A 21,049-nucleotide genomic window follows, 5' to 3' on the forward strand; every position below is an offset into this window, starting at 1 on the left:
GATATGCCAGTAGGAATTGACAGTTACATGAACATGTTTGTGGACGATACTAAAATTATGAGGAGAGTAAAGAATGTGGAAGATTGTAACAAGTTACAGGAAAATCTTGATAAAATATATAAGCGGAGTAAGGAGTGGCAGATGGAATTTAATATAGACAAGACCCATGTTATGAAAATGGGAAGAAGTAGATACAGACCAAACAGGGATTACAGGCTGGCTAAAATTATAAGGAGAGTAAAGAATGTGGAAGATTGTAACAAGTTACAGGAAGATCTTGATAAAATATGTGAGTGGAGTAAGGAGTGGCAGATGGAATTTAATATAGACAAGACCCATGTTATGAAAATGGGAAGAAGTAGATACAGACCAAACAGGGATTACAGGCTGGGTGATGAGAAAATAAAAGAGACCAATGAGGAGAAAGACTTAGGAGTAACCGTGCAAAACACCTTGTCACTGGAGAAACACATTAACAAGATTTTTTTGAAAACATACAACATGTTTCAAAATATTGGCCTTGCATTCCACTACCTAGATGAAGGAATGATGAAGAAGATATTATGTACCTTAATAAGACCCCAGTTAGAATATGCAGCATGTGTCTGGTCACCGCATATGAAGAAAAATGTGAAGAATGTGGAAAGGGTACAGAGGCTGGCAACAAGGATGGTACCAGGACTCAGGGAGTTAGACTATGAGGAAAGACTGAGGAAGCTGGGGCTGACCACATTAGAAGAGAGAAGAACAAGAGGAGACATGATAACTATGTATAAATTGGTGAACAAGATTGACATACTGGACAGAGAGTTGATAAAGGTGACCACAAGTAATCATCTCCGAGGACATGGAAAAAAGCTAATAAAGGACATCTGTCTAAATGACGTGAGAAAATACAGTTTCCCCGCATCGTAGCATTGATAAGTGGAATAAACTGAGCAGTGATGTCGTTGACGAGGTGTGTGTCAATCAGATGAAAGAGAGATATGACAGGAATGGACAAGGAGACAGGTCACAGAGAGCTTAGCTCGGGCCCTGTAATACACAAATAGGTAAATACATTAAAGACAACCAATACCTTATAATGTTCTGAAAATTTCAAATCACAAATCCTATAAACTTTTTAAATTAATTTTTCAAATCTTACCCGTAGCAAGCCCTTAAGAATTAAACAACTCAAGTCAGGAAGCCATAGAACATCTGATTCAATCTAATTAAAATTCTAAGCTCAGTACCTACATACTCAGCATTGTTCAGTACTTCCAAAAAAAAAAAAAAAACAGACTTCTCCATCTATTAACTTGACACAGCTTTCCAGGTAACCATCTCATCTTCTTTAGACACATCCCATTCCCCTAATCTCAACATCTTTAGTTTATCCTATACTACATCTGTAAACTTGTAACTTCGCATTTAATTTCTTTCAAATTAAGCTTCATGAAATTAAGAATCCTAACTCATTTGCATAATTATTGAGGGATCAGATGTATAATAAATATTTTTTCAACAAAGCTGTCTTCAATATATTAATAAATATAAAAGTGACAACACAAATCTCCCCAAGATTTCTGATATCTAACATAGCATTGATCTATGTGAATAAACAAGTGAGTTTTAGCATGCAAGTCTTGGCAACTGAATTTATCAAGCCTTAGGTCAGGAATTTCATTACCAGCCTTGTTGTGGTTGCTCTTAGTTCTGCCCATTTAGATAAGAACTTTTAACAAGACAGGAATCTGTGTTGTTGTTTTGTAACTTTTTTTTTTTTTCTGCATAGAGTAGAGGAGGTAGTCTGTGATACCTTCAGCAGACAATATGAGCTATGAAATCTATGGACTGGAATACGACTACGAAAGTTTTACTAGTAGTGTAAAATTGTATCTGTTTTTTTATTTATTTTTTTAGTTATACCATGTGGGCTTTTCACAGGAGTTTATGGGCTAAAGGCAAAACTTTTTGGGGGTACCTCCTATTTCAAAGCCCACCTGCTAGGAGTGGGCTTTGAGATAGGATGATAGTGAGGAAGCCCAACCTACACTCGGACCGTGGACAGGATTCGAACTCCTGTGCTTGGAGACCCCTTGGACCCCAAAGCACGCATGGTTCCACTGTACCACAGCGGCTCTTTCTATTTCACTATGTCGTGTTTTGACGCTAGGTGTCTTAAGTCCTTTATTTTTATCCACAAGATATCAAAATCATTCTCATTAATAGTTACTAATTCATCTTGCCTGTCAAAGAGTAAAAAAAATAAATAAATAAAATAAATAAATAAATAAACAAATAAATAAACAAATAAAAAAAATAAAAAAATAATTACAAACTAGCTTTGTAGTTTTTCCCTGGGGAAGGGAGGAGTCAGGTCACCAGGCACGCATGCATGTGCAAATTGACTCACTTTCTGGTCACCACAACAGATATTTCCCCGTCTTACTGTTTGTTGTACAGCCAAAAAAAATTTCTGCATCCAATGATGTTCCATAAATAAGTGGAGCTTGGGGCAACAACTTAAATAAAATGCTGTCTCATCTTATGTTTCTTCTCACCACTCACTATGCTAGACTGGGTATCTCAAGAGGATATTATGTAAATTACTAGTCTCATTTTCACTTTTATAACTGCATTTATTTACTTACAACATAATCACTTGCAGAGATCTTCATATCTCTTGTGTTCCCCCACACAATTTTTTTTTCTTTTTAGCAAAATCATACATTAAATTGGATAGAAAACTGTTATTCTGTGTTCCTTAAATTAATGAAAGATATGGCAACGTGGCAGGGATTATTGGTCTCACCCTGTGGGCCACTACAGTTTTGTTTTACCATAGGCTAGTAATGCCCTACTCTGGTTGACGTGCCACCCTCCAAGGGCCTTTTATGAAGGGCTTACGTGTTACCCACACAATTCTTTATTTGTTGAGACTAGACATGTTTATCCTCAACCATTTGACAGCTCCAGGCATAATAATGATGAATTAATTCCCTGACAAGTTATGTTAGTTTTGTATGAAAATAGATGACGCAGTGACTAACACTGATATTCAAGTGTACTATCGAAACCATTAGCAGACCACAATGTACCTCACTTTGGTACAAAACACACTGCCTAGTTCTCTCTGGTGCATAAACAATACTGGAAAGGTACTGGCAGAAAAATTTGAACTTTGCCTCATCATTTCCACTCTCTGTTTGAGTGTTACGGGACTTACCATTGGACATAATGCACACACCCACCTTGCGCAGACCCTGCAGTACTCTAGACTGTTGATGTTCTTCACAAAGCTTGCCTCCTTATGATGTAACTTCAATGACAAAGACAAAGTACTTATAGTAATATAGATGAATACACATATGAGCTAGATAAGTAAAAGTACATGTATGTATTACAAGACTTCAATAACTTACTTCTTTCAAAGACAACTTTGTGAGAAGAAGCAGGACCCTCTCCTGCGCCATTTGCTTCTTTTATCTATAAAAGATAAGCTAAATTACTATTATAAAAACTTGAAAATATTAATTAATTTTAATTTTAATGAATTACAACACAATAAATTTTTATTATAAATGAATCCATTAAAATGCACAAGATAGTATGTTAAAAAATATTAATAATAGAAAAAAGCTATACAACTATATGTCCAATTCAGAAAGGAAATTTTCAGTTTACTATCCTTCTGTCTGTTGCCTATGGCTTTCTCATGTGAGTAGCAATAGCACAAGTTCCTATTTATCAATGTACATACAATGTTCCTGGGCATTAAGGTCTTTTATTGTGCATAATAGTCATACGTTGTGATTTGGACACCCTTCAAACTGAACAACTCCTTGTCAAACTCATGCCCATCATTCTCTTCTTTGATAACATAGGGAACCAATGGATGATTCACTAACATATAAAGTCCACACTCCCTTTGTAGACAGAGCACTTCTCTGTTACCCTCTCGACAGCTTCACCTTCCTTTCTTACTCTAAAAAAAAAATAAAAAAATATGCATCCTTGGTTCCTTCTCTCTTTATTACTGTTTTGGGGGTTCCACATACTAACAGTATTGTATAAGGATGGCTGCTCAGTGCTGAACAGGAATTTCTTCCTTATTTTTTAACATATACACAACAGAGACTCTTGTACACATATACACTAATGGCTAGTGCCTTCCATCTACCATGTTAGCTGGAGTAGCTATTTTCACACCATTACTTTTTATTGCCACTCATTAAAGGTTCTTGACTACCAATGTATCATTCCAAATCTTATGAGATGCTTCTGAAACATTTCAAACTTCCACTAGGATTCACATTTGAACTGCACATATGAGTTTCATGTAGTTAACAGTGTTTAGCCATCTTAACATGTATAGTGTTATTGCAGGATCTGTGCATACTTAGGAAGTAAGTGTATAAATCTGTAGCGAGATAAAGGGGTAAAATATGTTGTGTTTGTTACATAGGGAACCAGAGAGTCACCAAAACCTAATCATTGTCTATAATTAGGCTAAATCATGTGTGACTGCCTGGCAGAGATTGCCTTGGCCCAGACCAGGGTGGCATTGTGACTAGGGTGTGTGAGTGCTGTTATGGGTGTGCCACAGGCAGTGTAAGGGTGTAGAATTTTCAAATATTTGGAATAAGAGAAGGATACGTCTTTTGAGGGTTGTATGGAAATGAAAGCCTTTATTCAAGAATCTATTAAAAGCTTTTGATATACTGAAGGCAACAGTAATTGTTTCATCCTTGCTGTAATCTGACTGAATAGAAAGCCACACACATTATTGCAATCTACTACTTGAAATATTACCTGTTATTCATACCAAAGCTTTTATTCTTTTTAACAACCATCAACCTAATCATGCAGTACCACAAGTTTGCAATCCATCCTAATTAGTAACAACCCCATCATACATTTTCTCGAAATCAGTGAATACTCACAACATATCATTATTCTATGTAAATTCCTTTTCAAACATCTGAAGTATCATTTTGTTAATTTATCTTGAAATTTTACCTATCCACCTTTCCTTTCACTTGAACACATGCATTACAATATCACTTTTACAAACTGCATTCATAATACTTAGGAACTCTTCATAACTCAAAAAACTTTGAATACTTTCTGAATTTTCTTTCATTCACCTGAATTATGTTAGTTTTCTTATTCATAAAGCCTTTGTATTTGTATTGCCAATATTTTTCTTTGGTAAAACATATGATGTGCAAACTTTCCTAATTCAAAATTTTATCTACTCTTTCTTAATCCACTCAACAAGCTAATCTCTTTTGTCACCATATCAAAGCTTTCTCAAAATTTTCCTTGTGAACTGTAAATGTAACTAAACAGACTCAGTGACTCATCTGTATTTCTATGTACGACTGATGTTTTATTGCATTTTTTTCCAACTCAACAGCTCTTCTTTTTCTCAACTCCTATATATCACAAGTGTTTGTACAAAGAATGTCACTAGTCTTTTCTTGATTATTCATAAAAAAATAAAAAATAGCGACCTGTTCCTCCCTTAAATTCTATGATCTTAAATCTAATCTTTTTTATAATTACCTTTTCCTTTCCCTTTATACTATTCATTAACATATATAGCCCTTCATTTTCATAATATTACATCTGATCTGTTTCTCTAACACATCATTTCCTTTAAGAATGTCCCACATAATGATGGCAAAGAGGTTTCACCTCTTGCTATCCAAAAGAAGGCAGTGGCCTAGTGGATACGGTGGTGAGCGTGGGATTGGGCAGACGTCCATGTGTAGGTTCTAATCCCACAACATATTGCCTTGATACTTTGCCATTTGTCTAGCGGTTTAAGTTACCTACATGTCACTATGATATACAAGTTCTAGGTGGTTACACCAGAGATGCATTTGGGTGGTGATATAGGTCCTAATATGGATACCACTATAAATAAAATTGCCTGTGCTACTAATGGGTGGAAGATTAACAGTGCTTCCAATACTCTTCAAGTTATCTATGGGTGCTAAAGGCCAGAACATTAAAAATAAACAAATAAATAAAATAATAAAAAAAAAATTCCTTCTTGCTTGTTCTAACATTTGGTCACAGCAAATGCCTTTTTCATAGATGTACTCCTATAAGCACCAGAAACTTTGCTTGCATGCATTTTCATTACAAATTCATTGGTTTTCATCTCACAATGACTATATTATCTCAGTGTGATGCTTGTCATGCATTCCACCCATCCACAATTTACTTTCACAGGCCCTCATACCATACCTCTCATACACATTCTTATTCCCCTCACCCTTCCATTAGTTACTCCACACATGCCTCTCATTTTCATCATACATCTCATTCAGCTCCTATTTTTTGTTCACTAATGTATTTTTGTATTCTATCTAAATATTTTACCTTTTAGTTTCCATTTTCATTTATACATAACCTTACTGAAGAAATGAGACTGATGACTTTACAAGATGGAAGAAAAAGGCAAAATCTATTAACAATGTACAAAATAGCAAACAACACTGAAAAGACCAGACCTGGTGTTGAAGAAAGGAAATGAAGCAAGATGGACTAGAGGACATGAAAAAAAGATTGGGAAGAGTCAATGTTTATAAAACATCAAGAAGTATAGTTATACACATAGAATAGTTAATATTTGGAATGGATTTAGTGGAGAAGTCATTACAGCAACCAACATAGAGATACAGTAAAACCTCGCTTGACGAACGTCTCTAAGGACGAACAATTCGGGAGACGACCAAAAAATCTGTCAATATATCGACCCAGGGGATGAACGATATTTTGGGGGACGAACGCAGTTAAACGGCTCACCAGCAGGCGAGCCATTTGTGTGATAGCTAACCCAGCTATCACACAACAACAAAACAAAATATAAGCACAAAAGAAAATAGAAACAGGAACATATGAAAAATATTACATAACATAATCTCCGTGCCACCACAATTTTCTCCTGTTTTTCCTGGGCATGGTGATGTTACCGGTGCGCTCTACTGTAGCTTCCTCGGTGTTATCCTCGCTGGTCTGGTGGCTCTCAGCGTTGCTGTCATCATCATCCTGGCCATGTCCAGGTACTGCAGATTGTGGCACATCCGTCGCAGCTGTTTCCTCGCTCGCCTGGCAAGGAACACCGCCCTACTGCCCGCTCCTCTCACACTGAGCATCACCTCCAAGGATCAAAGGAACTTCCTGGCCACGTGCCTTTAACTTCCTTTCTTGGAAGTCCAAACTTGCTCCCACATGCATGGGGAAGTCAATCCCCAGCAGGCAAGGGTCTTCCAAGGCAGAGACAAAGACTGGCAATCTTTCCATGTTTCCCATGCCGATGTTCACTAAAACATAGCGGCACTGACTTGTGACACTACACAGCTGTTGTGTAGCTCTGGCACGCTGCGCACATCTTAAGTTCTCTCTCATGACTGTCTTCTCGGATCTTGTCTGTCTTCCTCCCCATCCTCCTCTCCTCCATTCCATCATGCCATCAACGTCCAGTCTCTCAAGTAATTAATAACCTTTTCTTTTTTGTTCATTTTATTATCATTTTGATAGCACTCAGGTAAGTAAAACAATTTAGGCTTTCTATAATTATTTTGTTCATGTCATGCATACATTAAAGGTCTATTCTGAATGGGTTTTATGGACAAAAGTATGAATTTTTTTTGGTCTGGAACGGATTAATGGTATTTCAATACATTCTTATAGGAAAAATTGATTCAGGGGATGAACAAATCGGGTGACGAACAGGATTTAGGAACGAATTATGGTCGTGAGCTGAGGTTTTACTGTATCTAAAGTAAAGGTGGAGAGGCATAGATATGAAGATAGGACATTATGAACCCTGGTCAATCTTTGTAATGTACAAATTGGCAAATACTTGTCACAGTAAATATACTCACTTTAAATTGATATTCTTTTCCTAGTTTCAGTCCAGTAATGTTGTGGCAGCGATCAAAAGATTCTGTAGTTGCACAGGACTCAAGTGGTATATGACGTCTATCAGGATCATAAATATATATTTCTGTAATTTTCCCATTTGATGGACATGAATCATTCCACCGAAGTTGAACTACAGTATCAGACAAGATGATGTGTGTCAAGTTTTGCACAAGTGGTGGAACTGTGGAAGAAAATTCAGATAGGATCATCCAAAAGTGCACAGATGTGATAATGAGAGAGAGAGAGAGAGAGAGAGAGAGAGAGAGAGAGAGAGAGAGAGAGAGAGAGAGAGAGAGAGAGAGAGAGAGATTTCTGCATTACATGAGCTAATAGTTCTGAAAAGGAAGTCATTTGATTTGGTAAATTCCTCTGCAGTGTGCCACATTTGCATTGATGGTATATCACAATCCTATCCTTTCTGCAATTTTCAATACTGTACACATCATTCATAGGAGCATTCACCCACTGCCACATGAATGCTACAACCTCAATATGATACAATACACTCGTACCTCACATCTGGCTGGGATAGTGTGAGTGATCTTGTATCAATATAATTTTGGATATAGGAAAAATGTTTATAAACCACAAATGATAAGGAGAATGAATGTTATGATTTGAACATTTCAAATTTGTTCAAAAATACTTAACCATATTACAAGAGAAATGTAAGTAGTTCTGTAGCCAACATCAGTCTTCCAAAGGAGAAAAAAGAATGTAAATGAGGAACTTAAACTATTGTATAATTTCATAAATTCTAACAAAGTAATATATGATTAATGTGTAACATGATTCTATAGTGCATTCAATTGAATTCCAAAGGCAAATATGATTAATATACAATAAGATTCAACACTGTCAAAAATTACACATGTTATCAATAGAATTACACTACTGAACTCATTACATTTGTACAACTGCTTTATTTACTTAGGCTTACATTAAAATATGTGAGAGATACTGTACTCACCTTTTTCTTTTGTGTCAAAAGTTATATTAAACATGTGTCCAGTGCCAGCATCATTAACAACTTCAGCCCTTACTTGATACCGCACTCCAGCCAAATATTTACTAAAATTTACCCGTATTCTGCTTTTTTTTCCAATTTTTACAGTCCTTTGTAAAGTGGTGTGAGAATGAGTACATGGTACCTCAGCCTTGAGAATGAAGTAAATTTTCACACTTGGCCCATTGTAGTTCTCACAACTACCGCTTATATCAACAAAGCATGCCAGTTTTACTTTTTCATGACATTCCAACCTTGTAATGTTCACATCTGGAACTGTTGAAAGAAAACTCTATCAGATTATAAGAGCAAGAGTTAATTATATGAAATTATGCACATGAATTTTATGACAATATCATGAAATTAAAGTAAAAATACACTGTAATCTTTATCATATATTAATGTATGATCTTAAATTAAGAATACTGTGTCACATAGAAAATAGGGAGATTTCTAATATAGTATGTGATGAAACTAATACATTATGTCCTTAGAAATAAACATTCCAAATCTTTAAACAAGAAAAGTAGTAATAATATTTTGGTGACAATGTGGAAAGTCTTTTGTATGTACAAAAGTTATTTCATACTGTGTTAAGTGAAAGAACACAAAATAAAGTAGCCTTATTTTATGGAGAATGCTTATAAAATATCAATTACATGAGATGCATACATACTTATATAATGGCTCCCCAAAAAGTAGGGTAGCCAAGACAATGCAAACAATATCACTTTATAGGTATTATGGTCTGAAACAAGGGTCCATCACAGCAAGTACTCTCCCCTATCACATCCAAATGCCTCAGACTTGTGTGAGACCATGCATCATACTAGCGCTACCTTCAGAGGCTGTAAAGCTGAGTCATTCCTCACTCACACACACACACACACACACACACACACACACACACACACACACACTTTTGGACCTAGTTTTTACAAGGGGTATACAAATTAATGACAATATAAGATATAAGTGCCCATTGGGAAAGAGTGACCATGCAGATAGAGACGATTCATACAAAGGAGACCGATTAAATTACAGAAAGGCTGATATTGAGAATCTCAAGAACTATTTTAAAACGTAGACTGGGAGGAGATGGAAAACTCAGAGACAACAAGACAAATATAACTTATTTTTGGAAATATACAAAACAGGAGTCAGGAATATGTCCCAAAATATAGACCAAAAGAAGAAGGAAAGAAAGATTGGTTTAATGCAAGGTGTGCTAGGCCAAAGGAGAAAAGAGATGGAGCATGGAAAAGGTGGAGGAGAAATAGGAATCCAACAAACAAGGAAAACTTCAAGGCAGCGAGAAATGAATATGTTAAGGTGAGGAAGGAAGAGGAAAAAACTTGAAAAGATATTGTCGAAAAGTGTAAGGAGCAACCAAAATTGTTCTATAGATTCATAAATGGAAAAATTAGGCAAAGAAACAATAGAAAGGTTAAAAGGAGAGAACGGGATGGTGGAAGACCCAAAAAGTATGGCAGAACTATTAAATAAAAAATTCCAGGAGGTCTTTACTAAAGAATCCAAATTTGAGAGGCCACAGGGTAATGGAGAGACAATCTATATGAAAGAGATTAAAGTAACCAAGCTTGAAATAAAAGAGTTAATGAAGGAACTGGATGAAGAGAAGGCAATGGGACCGGATGAAGTCTCAGGCAGAATACTGAAAGAATGTAGGGAAGAACTAGCAAGTCCTATATACATCATAAAATGCTCAATAGAAAATGGAACAGTGCCAGTAGAATGGAAAAGAGCTGAGGTGGTTCCCATATATAAGAGCGGAAGGAAGGAAGAACCTTTAAATTACAGACCGGTATCACTAACTAGTGTAATATGCAAGATGTGTGAAAGAATAATAAAGAAACAATGGATCAAGTTCCTTGAAGACAACAAATTAATATCAAATAGCCAATTTGGTTTTAGAAAAGGACAGTCTTGTGTAACTAATTTATTGAGTTTCTATTCTAGAATAGTTGATAGAGTACAAGAGAGAGAGGAATGGGTTGACTGCATCTATTTGGATTTAAAAAAGGCGTTTGACAAAGTGCCACACGCAAGATTACTGTGGAAGTTAGAGGAGAAGGGTGGCTTAAAAGGAAGCACATTGAGATGGATAGAAAATTATTTGAGGGGGAGAGAAATAAGGACGGTAGTTAAAGATATGAAGTCCAAGTGGAGAGCAGTAGAAAGCGGAGTGCCACAGGGGTCAGTATTGGCACCAGTACTTTTCCTCATTTATATTAACGACATGCCAGAAGGAGTGAACAGCTACATAAATTTGTTTGCGGATGATACGAAACTGTGCAGAGTTATAAAGCAAAAGGAGGATTGTGAAATACTGCAAGAAGACCTAAATAAGATCTGGGAATGGAGTAAGAAGTGGGAAATGGAATTCAATGTGAACAAAAGCCATGTCATGGAAATGGGAAAGAGTGAAAGACGACCTGTGGGAATCTATAAGATGGGAGATGGAGTAGAACTGGAGAAAGTCAAAAGGAAAAGGACTTAGGAGTGACGATGGAAGAAAACAATCAACCAGTAAGCCATATTGATAGAATTTTTAGAGAAACATATAATTTGCTGAGGAATATTGGAGTAGCATTTCACTACATGGACAAAGAAATGATGAAGAAATTGATAAATACTATAATAAGACCCAGATTGGAATATGCAGGAGTAGTGTGGACCCCTCATAAAAAGAAACACATAAGGAAATTGGAGAGGCTACAAAAAATGGCTACAAGAATGGTCCCAGAACTTGAAGGGATGACATATGAGGAGAGACTAAAGGCTATGGATCTACCAACCTTGGAACAAAGAAGGGAGAGAGGAGACCTGATACAAGTCTATAAATTGATCAACGGAATGGACCAAGTGGATAATGAGAAACTGATCCTAAGAGAAGAATATGACACCCGAAGCACAAGATCGTATAGTAAAAAGCTGAGAAAGGGAAGATGTCTGAGAGATATTAAAAAATATAGTTTCCCGCAGAGATGTATTGAGACGTGGAACAGTTTAGATGAAGAAGTAGTGTCTGCAACAAGTGTGCACACTTTTAAAGTAAGATTGGATAAGTGTAGATATGGAGACGGGGCCACACGAGCATAAAGCCTAGGCCCTGTAAAACTACAACTAGGTAAATACACACACACACACACACACACACACACACACACACACACACACACACACACACACACACACACACACCCCTGTTCTTCATTTACTTCTCTGTCATGCACAATTACTTCTTTTCCCTTTACATTATCTATCCAACATCATGTGGCATACATTGCTTCATTTTCAACACCTTATCACTCTCCATTCTCCCAACATATTCATACCATCTCAGCACTCATTGATCTGCTCATCATGACATAATATTGCAGAATAAAAATGCATAGGATGTGTGACTACCATACAGCAGTGACCTGCTTGAATTAATTTATTTGTTCCAGGATTTCATTCTTTGTAGCACTTGTTTGTTAAAGTATCTATTGAAACATGTATTTATGGGAGATTTATTCCTCCCTCACACAGCCAATACAGTAAAACCTATTTAAGTTGGATCTGAATAAGCCAGATAAGTATAACACTTTCAGGATTTATTTATTCATCTTTTTGGTAAGACTTTCAGGACTTTTTGAAACAAGTCAGATGATTTCAGGATTTTTCTATTGATTTATTTTTTTTTATATTCTATCCTGAGTGCAGCAGTAGCATTTTTTTGTCCTTTGATTGAGTAATTTTAAGACACCTGGCTTATAGGAAAGCAATGGCATAGTGGATAAGGTGAGCGTGGAATCAGGCAGGCATCCACGTTTAGGTTCAAATCCCACCACATACCGCTTTGAAGCTATGTCATTTCTAGAGTGGTCTAAAGTTAGCTATATGTCACCATGATATCAAGGCTTTAGGTGGTTATAACAAAGATGTTCTTGGGTGGTGATATGGGTATCACTACAAATAAAAATGCCTGTGCCACTAATGGGTGGAAGCTGAACAGCACTTCCCACATATACTCTTCAAGCATGCCTACAGGTGCCAGAGGCCATAACATTAAAAAAAAAATAATAAATAAAAAAAAAAAAAATGAATAAAATAAAAAATACACTGGCTAAAATACAATTGAGAGCTCTTATATTGTCCAAATTGTCTGAGCTGCTTGAGACACAAAAATGGCATGTGTACCATTGCGCTGCCAGCACAAAGATCAGCGTTTACACTGATGACTTGGCAAGTGCGTGGCAGTGTCTGTCTCAACTTTCAATTGGTCTGTATCCCTTTGTAATTCTACCATGGCTTTTAAGGGCAAGGCTGTGTATTACTTACATATATTTTATGGAAATGGGGCTATGCTCTTAAGGTCCTGTCTCTCTCTCATATTATCCAATTTAGTTTTAAAGATAAGAGTCGCCTCAGCCAACACCACCTTTCTATCCAATCCATTCCAACTACTGTATCTACCACTCTCTGTGGGAAGTTGTTACTTTTGAAATCCCTTCTTTAGTTGTCCCTCTTTTAACTTCTTACCATGCCCTCTTGTCTCCCTCAAATGCCAAGTATTTACCTACTTGTATTTACCCAGGTGTATATTACTGGGTTTGAGAGGGGCTCATAGTGACCTGTCTCTACATCTACATCCATCCAACATTTCCTTAAATTTGTGCACACTTTCTGCTGCTCCAATCTCTTCACTCAATCTTTTCCAAATATTCACTGTCCTATGTGGAAAACTAAACTTTTCTTGAACACTGACTTTGTTGCTACATATATGTACTAATTACCCATATGTAATTACATATGCCTATATGCCGTTATTTCCCCACTCAGCACCTCTATATAGAGATCGTGCCTATAAAAGCACCATGTCACCCCCTCGCACATGCGTGCCGGGAACCATCAGCCCAGCTGGCCAACCATAATACAGATCCTTTCTGTGCTCGGCACGGTGTTCACCTGCACCTCTTCTCGCTTCTTCGTGCCTTTTTTGGTGCCCGCTTCCTTGCTGCTTCCTTTTCTACTTCTCCCTGAGTTACCATGGCCACTCAGAATTGTGTTGGATGCAAGAGGTGGTTGCTAGGCGAGGCTTTAGAGCTGCATTCCCGCTGTGTGTCTTGTCACCCCGCCGTGTGTTCAACTGAAGACCGGTGTAGTGAGTGTTCCCACCTCTCCCTTCTCCAGTTCCAAGGGTTTGTGAAGGATGGTGAGAAGCGTTCTGCTAAGGAGAAGAAGCAGGCCAAGTCGTTTGGTGGTTCCACTGAGAAGCATTCTCACCGGCAGGAGCTGACTTCTGAGGCCCCTTGGGCCAGCAGGTTTATAGCTGTAGAGTCTGATCTGGCTGCTATGAAGGCTTCTATTACCTAGTTGTCAGCGGTCTTGTTGTCCCTTGCCTCCAGTTCTGTGTTTTCAGGGTTTGCAGACGGTGAAGCGAGTGTGCATCTGCCCCCTCAGGTTGGTGCTGGGTGTAAGAGAGCCCCGGTCTCCCCACCGGCTCAGGCTCTTCGGTAGTGGCTGCTGGTAGTAGTGAGGCGAGTCTCAGTGTGTCCCCTCTCCCTGGTTTGGCTCCGGGAGTGAGTGGGGGGCAGGCTCCCTCTGTTCCAAGCCCTGCCTCGGAGTTGGCAGTCGGAGGAGAGACTTTGCGTGCGGTCCTGTGCTCTACCCTGCTGCCAGTAGCGAGTGGTGTGTCTTCTCCCGCTGTTCCTGGCCCTTCCACGGAGTTTTCGGGGCTCGGTGGAGGTAGCGTGTGTGCGGCCCTTCTCCATAGTCTGGCTCTGGGAGTGAGGGGGGGCTCAGTTCCCCGCTGTTTCAGGCTCTTCCGCAACTTTTCTGGTTTCAGGGGTGTGAGCTTTAGTGCACCCCACTCCTATGTGTGGCCCCAGAAGCCAGTGTGGTGTAGACTTCCACTGTCTCAAGTGCTTCCAGGGAGTTTTCAGGTCTCGGTGGAATGAGCTTGTGTGCAATCCCACTCCCCGGTGTGGCTTCGGGATCAAGTGGTTTACAGGTTCCCACTGATCCTGTTTCTTCTGTGGCCGGTCCTGGGATCACTGGATTGAGTCTACGCCCAGCTCCTTTCTCTGGTAAGGCCTCGGGGTTTGTGGGGAGCCAGCTCCCACCGTGCCAATCTCCTTCTTGAACCTTGTTGGTGGCAGAGAAACAGGACTTCATGCAGCACCACTCCCTGGTGGGTTGCTGGGTGATGGTAATTTTGCAGGTTCAGCAGGCATGTCTTCCATGGGCCTGCCTCTTGTTGATTTGCTGCATGGGTCAATGTTCTCGCAGGTCCCGCCCCAGCCAGTTGATGTGGGCGAGGACCCGGGTGGCACAGTAGTTAGTCAGGCTGCTGCCACGGGCTGGCCTTCATTTTCTGAAGAGGTGGATGAGGTTTTTGATGATGTTCCCTCGCAGGAGGCTGGGACTTCAGTTGAGGAAGGTGCGGCCTCCTTTCATGAGCTTATTACCTCAATGAGAGAGTCCTTGGGTCTCCCCATGCTTTCTTCTCTTGCTTCCACTCTTCAGACTGGAGTTGAGCGCACCTCAGGGACTTCATGGCCTGTCCCCACTCCCTTGGTGCTGCCTCATTCTCCCTTGGCTCTAGAGGTTCGCAGGGAACAACTGGGTTGTTCCCTGGGGATCCCTAATCCGGCTTCAGCCAAGTTCGCCTTGCCCAGGAGCTGGGCTTAAAGGGCAGAGGTGGTACACTCCAGAAGGAGATTCCTGTGGGGCTCCTCCTCTCAATGATGAGCTGCTTCATTTGGTGGAGAGTAAAGATCTGGCTGTGAGTCTTCCCTGGCATATGGCTACTCAATTAGAGAGTATTTTGAGTAGTCTGGTTGATATCACTTCCTGGACACTTGTTGGCCTTTTCAGTACTGCCTCCCAGGGAGGCTTGGACTGCCTGGGAGCTCTTGCCAGGGCAAATTTAGATATTATGCAGTCCTGTGAAATGCTCCGTTTGAGCATCATGATGTTATGTAGGCGGGCTGTAGTCAAAAACCTCCCTAATACCTATGGTGACTGGGAGAGATGGCAATTGATGTCTTACCCTGTTGGCTCCCACCTTTTTGATGGTCAGACTCTGGCAGCTGTGGAGCAGAGGGAGCTTGAGTCCTCGCAATGGTCCCTTGTATCCCAGATTGCTCATGGCCTGGCTTCCACAGCTCGTGCCGTCAGGACTAAGGCTGGTCATGCTGTTGGTTCCCGACACCTTGCGCCGGTTGCGCCCCCTTCTGTTCCGCCCCCTCCTGCTCTTAAGGCAAGTGGTTCCTTTTGCTCTCGAGGATTCTTCTGTGGCCATTCTAGGGGCCATTGGGGATCTCGCTAGGGACGCTGTGGAGGTGCCGCTGCAAGCTGGGGCTTCTCTGCAGTGGCACTGGCAAGAGTGGGAGAACATTGGGGCCTGAGAGTGGGTGGTCAAGATCCTTCGGTATAGTTACATTCTCCCCTTCCTCAGGGATCCTCCCCTCTCAAGCGCACCTGTGGAGTTTCCAGTGTACAGGGAGGGCTTGGACTGTCATTTGGCTCTGGAGGCCATGGTTTCTGAGATGCCAGTAAAGGGAGCTATAGAACCGGTGGTGATTTGCCATGATGTATTTACCTATTTACCTATTTATGTATTACAGGGCCTGAGCTAAGCTCTCTGTGTCCTGTCTCCTTGTCTACTCCTGTCATATCTCTCTTTCATCTGATTGACACACACCGCATCAACGAAATCACTGCTCAGTTTATTCCACTTATCAATACTACGATGCGGGAAACTACTTTCTCACGTCATTCAGACAGATGTCTTTTATTAGTTTTTTTTCCATGTCCTCGGAGATCATTACTTGTGGTCACCTTTATCAATTCTCTGTCCAATATGTCAATCTTGTTCACCAATTTATACATAGTTATCATGTCTCCCATTGTTCTTCTCTCTTCTAATGTGGTCAGTCCCAGTTCCTGCAGTCTTTCCTCATAGTCTAACTCCTGAGTCCTGGTACCATCCTTGTTGCCAGCCTCTGTACCCTTTCCACCTTCTTCACATTTTTCTTCATGTGTGGTGACCAGACACAAGCTGCATATTCTAACTGGGGTCTTATTAAGGTACATAATATCTTCTTCATCATTCCTTCATCTAGGTAGTGGAATGCAAGACCAATATTTTGAAGCATGTTATATGTTTTCCAAAATATCTTGTTAATGTGTTTCTCCGGTGACAAAGTGTTTTGCACGGTTACTCCTAAGTCTTTCTCCTCATTGGTCTCTTCAATTTTCTCATCACCCAGCCTGTAATCCCTGTTTGGTCTGTATCTACTTCTTCCCATTTTCATAACATGGCTCTTGTTTATATTAAATTCCATCTGCCACTCTTTACTCCACTCATATATTTTATCAAGATCTTCCTGTAACTTGTTACAATCTTCCACATTCTTTACTCTCCTCATAATTTTAGTATCGTCCGCAAACATATTCATGTAACTGTCAATTCCTACTGGCATATCATTAACATAAATAAAAAACATGATGGGACCAAGCACTGACCCTTGTGGAACTCCACTGGTTACCTTCTTCCACTCGGACTTCTTTCCTTTCACCACTGTTCTCATTTCTCTTCCCACTAAGTAATTTTCCATCCATTTTGCTAGTTTATCACTTACTCCTCCAATCTTCTTTAGTTTCCACATCAGTCTATTGTGTGGCACTTTATCAAAGGCCTTTCTCAAGTCCAGGTAAATAGCATCCACCCATCCCTCTCTATGTTGTAGTATGTCAGTCACTCTTGAATAAAAACATAATAAATTGGATATGCACGATCTTCCTTTTCTGAAACCAAACTGCCTTTCACTCAGAATGTTTTCACTTTCTAGATACTCACTCCACTTTGCTTTAATTACTTCTTCACATACCTTGCACAATATACTAGTCAACGATACTGGTCTGTAATTTAACGGTTTCATTCTACTTCCATTCTTATATATAGGCACAATGTCAGCTCTTTTCCACTCTTTCGGGACTATTCCTGTTTGTATGGAGGTTTCCACAATATCAAATATGGGATTCAACAATTGATCCTTACATTCTTTCAGCAACCTCCCAGATATGCCATCAGGCCCCATTCATTTATTAATATCCAAGTTACTTATAATTTTCCTTATATCCTCCTGTAAAATGCTCCTCCTTTGTAAACACTTTGCAAAAGTTGTCGTTCAATATTTCAGCTATATATCTAGCATCTTCATATACTTCTTCCCCATCTTTTACTTTTTCTATTGCCTCCCTTTTATTTAGTTTTCCATTTATGAATTTGTAAAACATTTTAGGGTCACTATCACAGTTTTCCACCACTCTCTGTTCATATTCCTTTTGTGCTGTTCTCCTTACTTCAACATATCTATTCCTTGCTGTTTTGTAGACTTCTCTTGATAATACATCACTGTTTTTCTTAAGTTTCTTCCATGCCTTTTCTTTGTTCTTTTTTGCTTCTTCACAATTTCTATTAAACCACTGTTTATTATTTAAAGTCCTCTTTCTGTGATATGGCACAAACTTTTCACAGCAGAGTTATATAAATCCATAAATTTATTGTATTTCAATTGCATATCCCTTCCTGGTATTTTTTTTTTTTTTTTTACATTACAAGGGCACTGGCCAAGGGCAAACAAAGTGTTGGAAAAAAAAACCTTGCTGCAACATCCCGCTGGTTGCCAGGCCCTGTTAAGAGGAAAGTAGAAAGAAAAAACAAAAAATCTAAAAGGAGGGTCCAGTTAACGTAAGAGGTGTCTTGACACTCCTCTTTTGAAAGAGTTTAAGTCATAGGCAGGTGGAAATACAGACACAGGTAGAGAGTTCCAGAGTTTACCAGTGTAGGGAATGAAGGAGTGAAGATACTGGTTAACTCTTGCATTAGGAAGATGGACAGAATAGGGATGAGAAGAAGTAGAGAGTCTTGTGCAGCGAGGCCGCAGGAGGGGAAGGCATGCAGTTAGCAAGTTCAGAAGAGCAGACAGCATGAAAACAGCGGTAGAAGACAGATAAAGATGCAACATTGCGGCGGTGACTTAAAGAATCAAGACAGTCAGTTAGAGGAGAAGAGTTGATAAGACGAAAAGCTTTAGATTCCACCTTGTTTAGTAAAGCTGTGTGTGGATCCCCAGACATGAGAGCCATACTCCATACACGGGCGGATAAGGCCCTTGTACAGAGCAAGCAGCTGGGAGGAGAGAAAAATGGACGAAGACGCCATAGGACACCTAACTTCTTGGAAGCTGATTTAGCAAGAGTAGAGATGTGAAATTTCCAGTTTAGATTTTTAGTGAAGGATAGACCGAGTGTGTTTAATGTAGAGGAGAGGGAAGTTGAGTGTTATTGAAGAAGAGGATAGTTGTCTGGAAGGTTATGTCGAGTAGATAGTTGTAGAAATTGAGTTTTGAGGCATTGAACAAAACCAGGTTTTCTCTGCCCCAATCAGAAACAAGTGAAAGATCAGAAGTTAGGCGTCCTATAGCATCTCGCCTTGAGTCATTTAATTGTTGTTGGGTTGGGCGTCTGTTGAACGCTGTTGAATAATGCAGGGTGGTATCATCAGCATAGGAGTGGATAGGGCATTGAGTCAGATTTAGGAGATCATTGATGAATAATAGAAAGAGAGTGGGTGATAGGACAGAACCCTGTGGAACACCACTGTTGATAGTTTTAGGGAAGAACAGTGACCGTCTACTACAGCAGCAATAGAACGATCGGAAAGGAAACTGGAGATGAAGGTACAGAGAAGGATAGAATCCGTAGGAGGGTAGTTTAGAAATTAAAGATTTGTGCCAGACTCTATCGAAGGCTTTCGATATGTCAAGGCCGACAGCAAAGGTTTCACCGAAGTCCCTAAAGAGGATGACCAAGATTCAGTTAGGAAAGTAAGAAGATCACCAGTAGATCTGCCTTTACGGAAACCATACTGGCAATCAGAGAGAAGGTTGTGAGCTGATAGATGCCTCATTATCTTCCTATTAAGGATAGACTCAAAGGCTTTAGAAAGGCAGGAAATCAAAGCTATAGGGCGGTAGTTAGAAGGATTGGAGTGGTCACCTTTTTAGGGACAGGTTGAATGTGAGCAAACTTCCAGCAAGAAGGATAAATAGAAGTAGAGACACAGATGAAAGAGTTTGACCAGGCAGTGAGCGAGTTCAAGCACAGTTTTGAGAACAACAGGAGGGACTCCATCCGGACCGTAAGCCTTCCGAGAATCAAGGCCAGAGAGGCCAGGAAAACGTCTTTATAAAGAATTTTAATTTTAGGGATGAAGTAGTCAGAGGGTGGAGGAGTAGGAGGAATATGCCCAGAATCATCCAAAGTTGAGTTGGTAGCAAAGGTTTGAGCGAAGAGTTCAGCTTTAGAAAAGAAGAGACAGCTGTAGAGCCATCTGGATGAAGTAAAGGAGGAAAGACGAAGAAGTAAAGTTGTTAGAGATATTATTGGCTAGATGCCAGAAATCTCGAGAGGAGTTAGAATTGGAAAGACTTTGACATTTTCTATTGATGAAAGAGTTTTAGTAAGTTGGAGAATAGATTTGGCATGATTACGGGCAGAAATATATAGGGCATGAGTTTCAGCAGTTGGATGGCTACGGAACCGTTTGTGAGCCGCCTCTCTATCATTGACAGCACGAGAACAAGCAGAGTTAAACCAAGGCTTTTTAGCTTTAGGGTTAGAGAAAGTATGAGGAATGTATAGCTCCATGCCAGAGATAATCACCTCTGTTATGCGCTCGGCACAAAGAGAAGGATCTCTGACATGAAAACAATAATCATCCCAAGGAAATCAGAATAGTACTGCCTTAGTTCCTCCCACTTAGCAGAGTTAAAATGCCAGAAGCACCTCCGCTTAGGCGGGTCCTGAGGCTGCACTGGAGTGATAGAACTGGTAACGGAAATTAGATTGTGGTCGGAGGAGCCCAACGGAGAGGAAAGTTTAACAGAGTAAGCAGAAGGGTTGGAGGTTAGGAAAAGATCAAGAATGTTGGGCGTGTCTCCAAGGCGGTCAGGAATACGGGTAGGGAACTTCACTAGCTGCTCTAGGTCATGAAGGATAGCAAAGTTGAAGGTTTGTTCACCAGGTTGGTCAGTGAAA

General features: G+C 39.8%; 1 protein-coding gene across 1 annotated transcript in view; it reads right to left on the reverse strand.

The window, feature by feature from the left end:
• LOC123519891 (receptor-type tyrosine-protein phosphatase epsilon-like) overlaps positions 1-21,049 on the reverse strand; it is a 443,234-nt gene that overhangs the window by 310,018 nt on the left and 112,167 nt on the right. The window contains exons 6-8 of the mRNA XM_045281528.1: positions 8,897-9,208; positions 7,887-8,107; positions 3,408-3,471 (exon numbers count right to left, since the gene is read on the reverse strand). Of these exons, the coding sequence (XP_045137463.1) occupies positions 3,408-3,471; positions 7,887-8,107; positions 8,897-8,930 (319 nt within the window). The 5' untranslated portion in view covers positions 8,931-9,208. The remainder of the gene's footprint in view (positions 1-3,407; positions 3,472-7,886; positions 8,108-8,896; positions 9,209-21,049) is intronic.

The sequence above is a fragment of the Portunus trituberculatus genome, chromosome 46 (assembly GCF_017591435.1).
Source record: "Portunus trituberculatus isolate SZX2019 chromosome 46, ASM1759143v1, whole genome shotgun sequence".
NCBI classification, from domain to species: Eukaryota; Metazoa; Arthropoda; class Malacostraca; order Decapoda; family Portunidae; genus Portunus; species Portunus trituberculatus.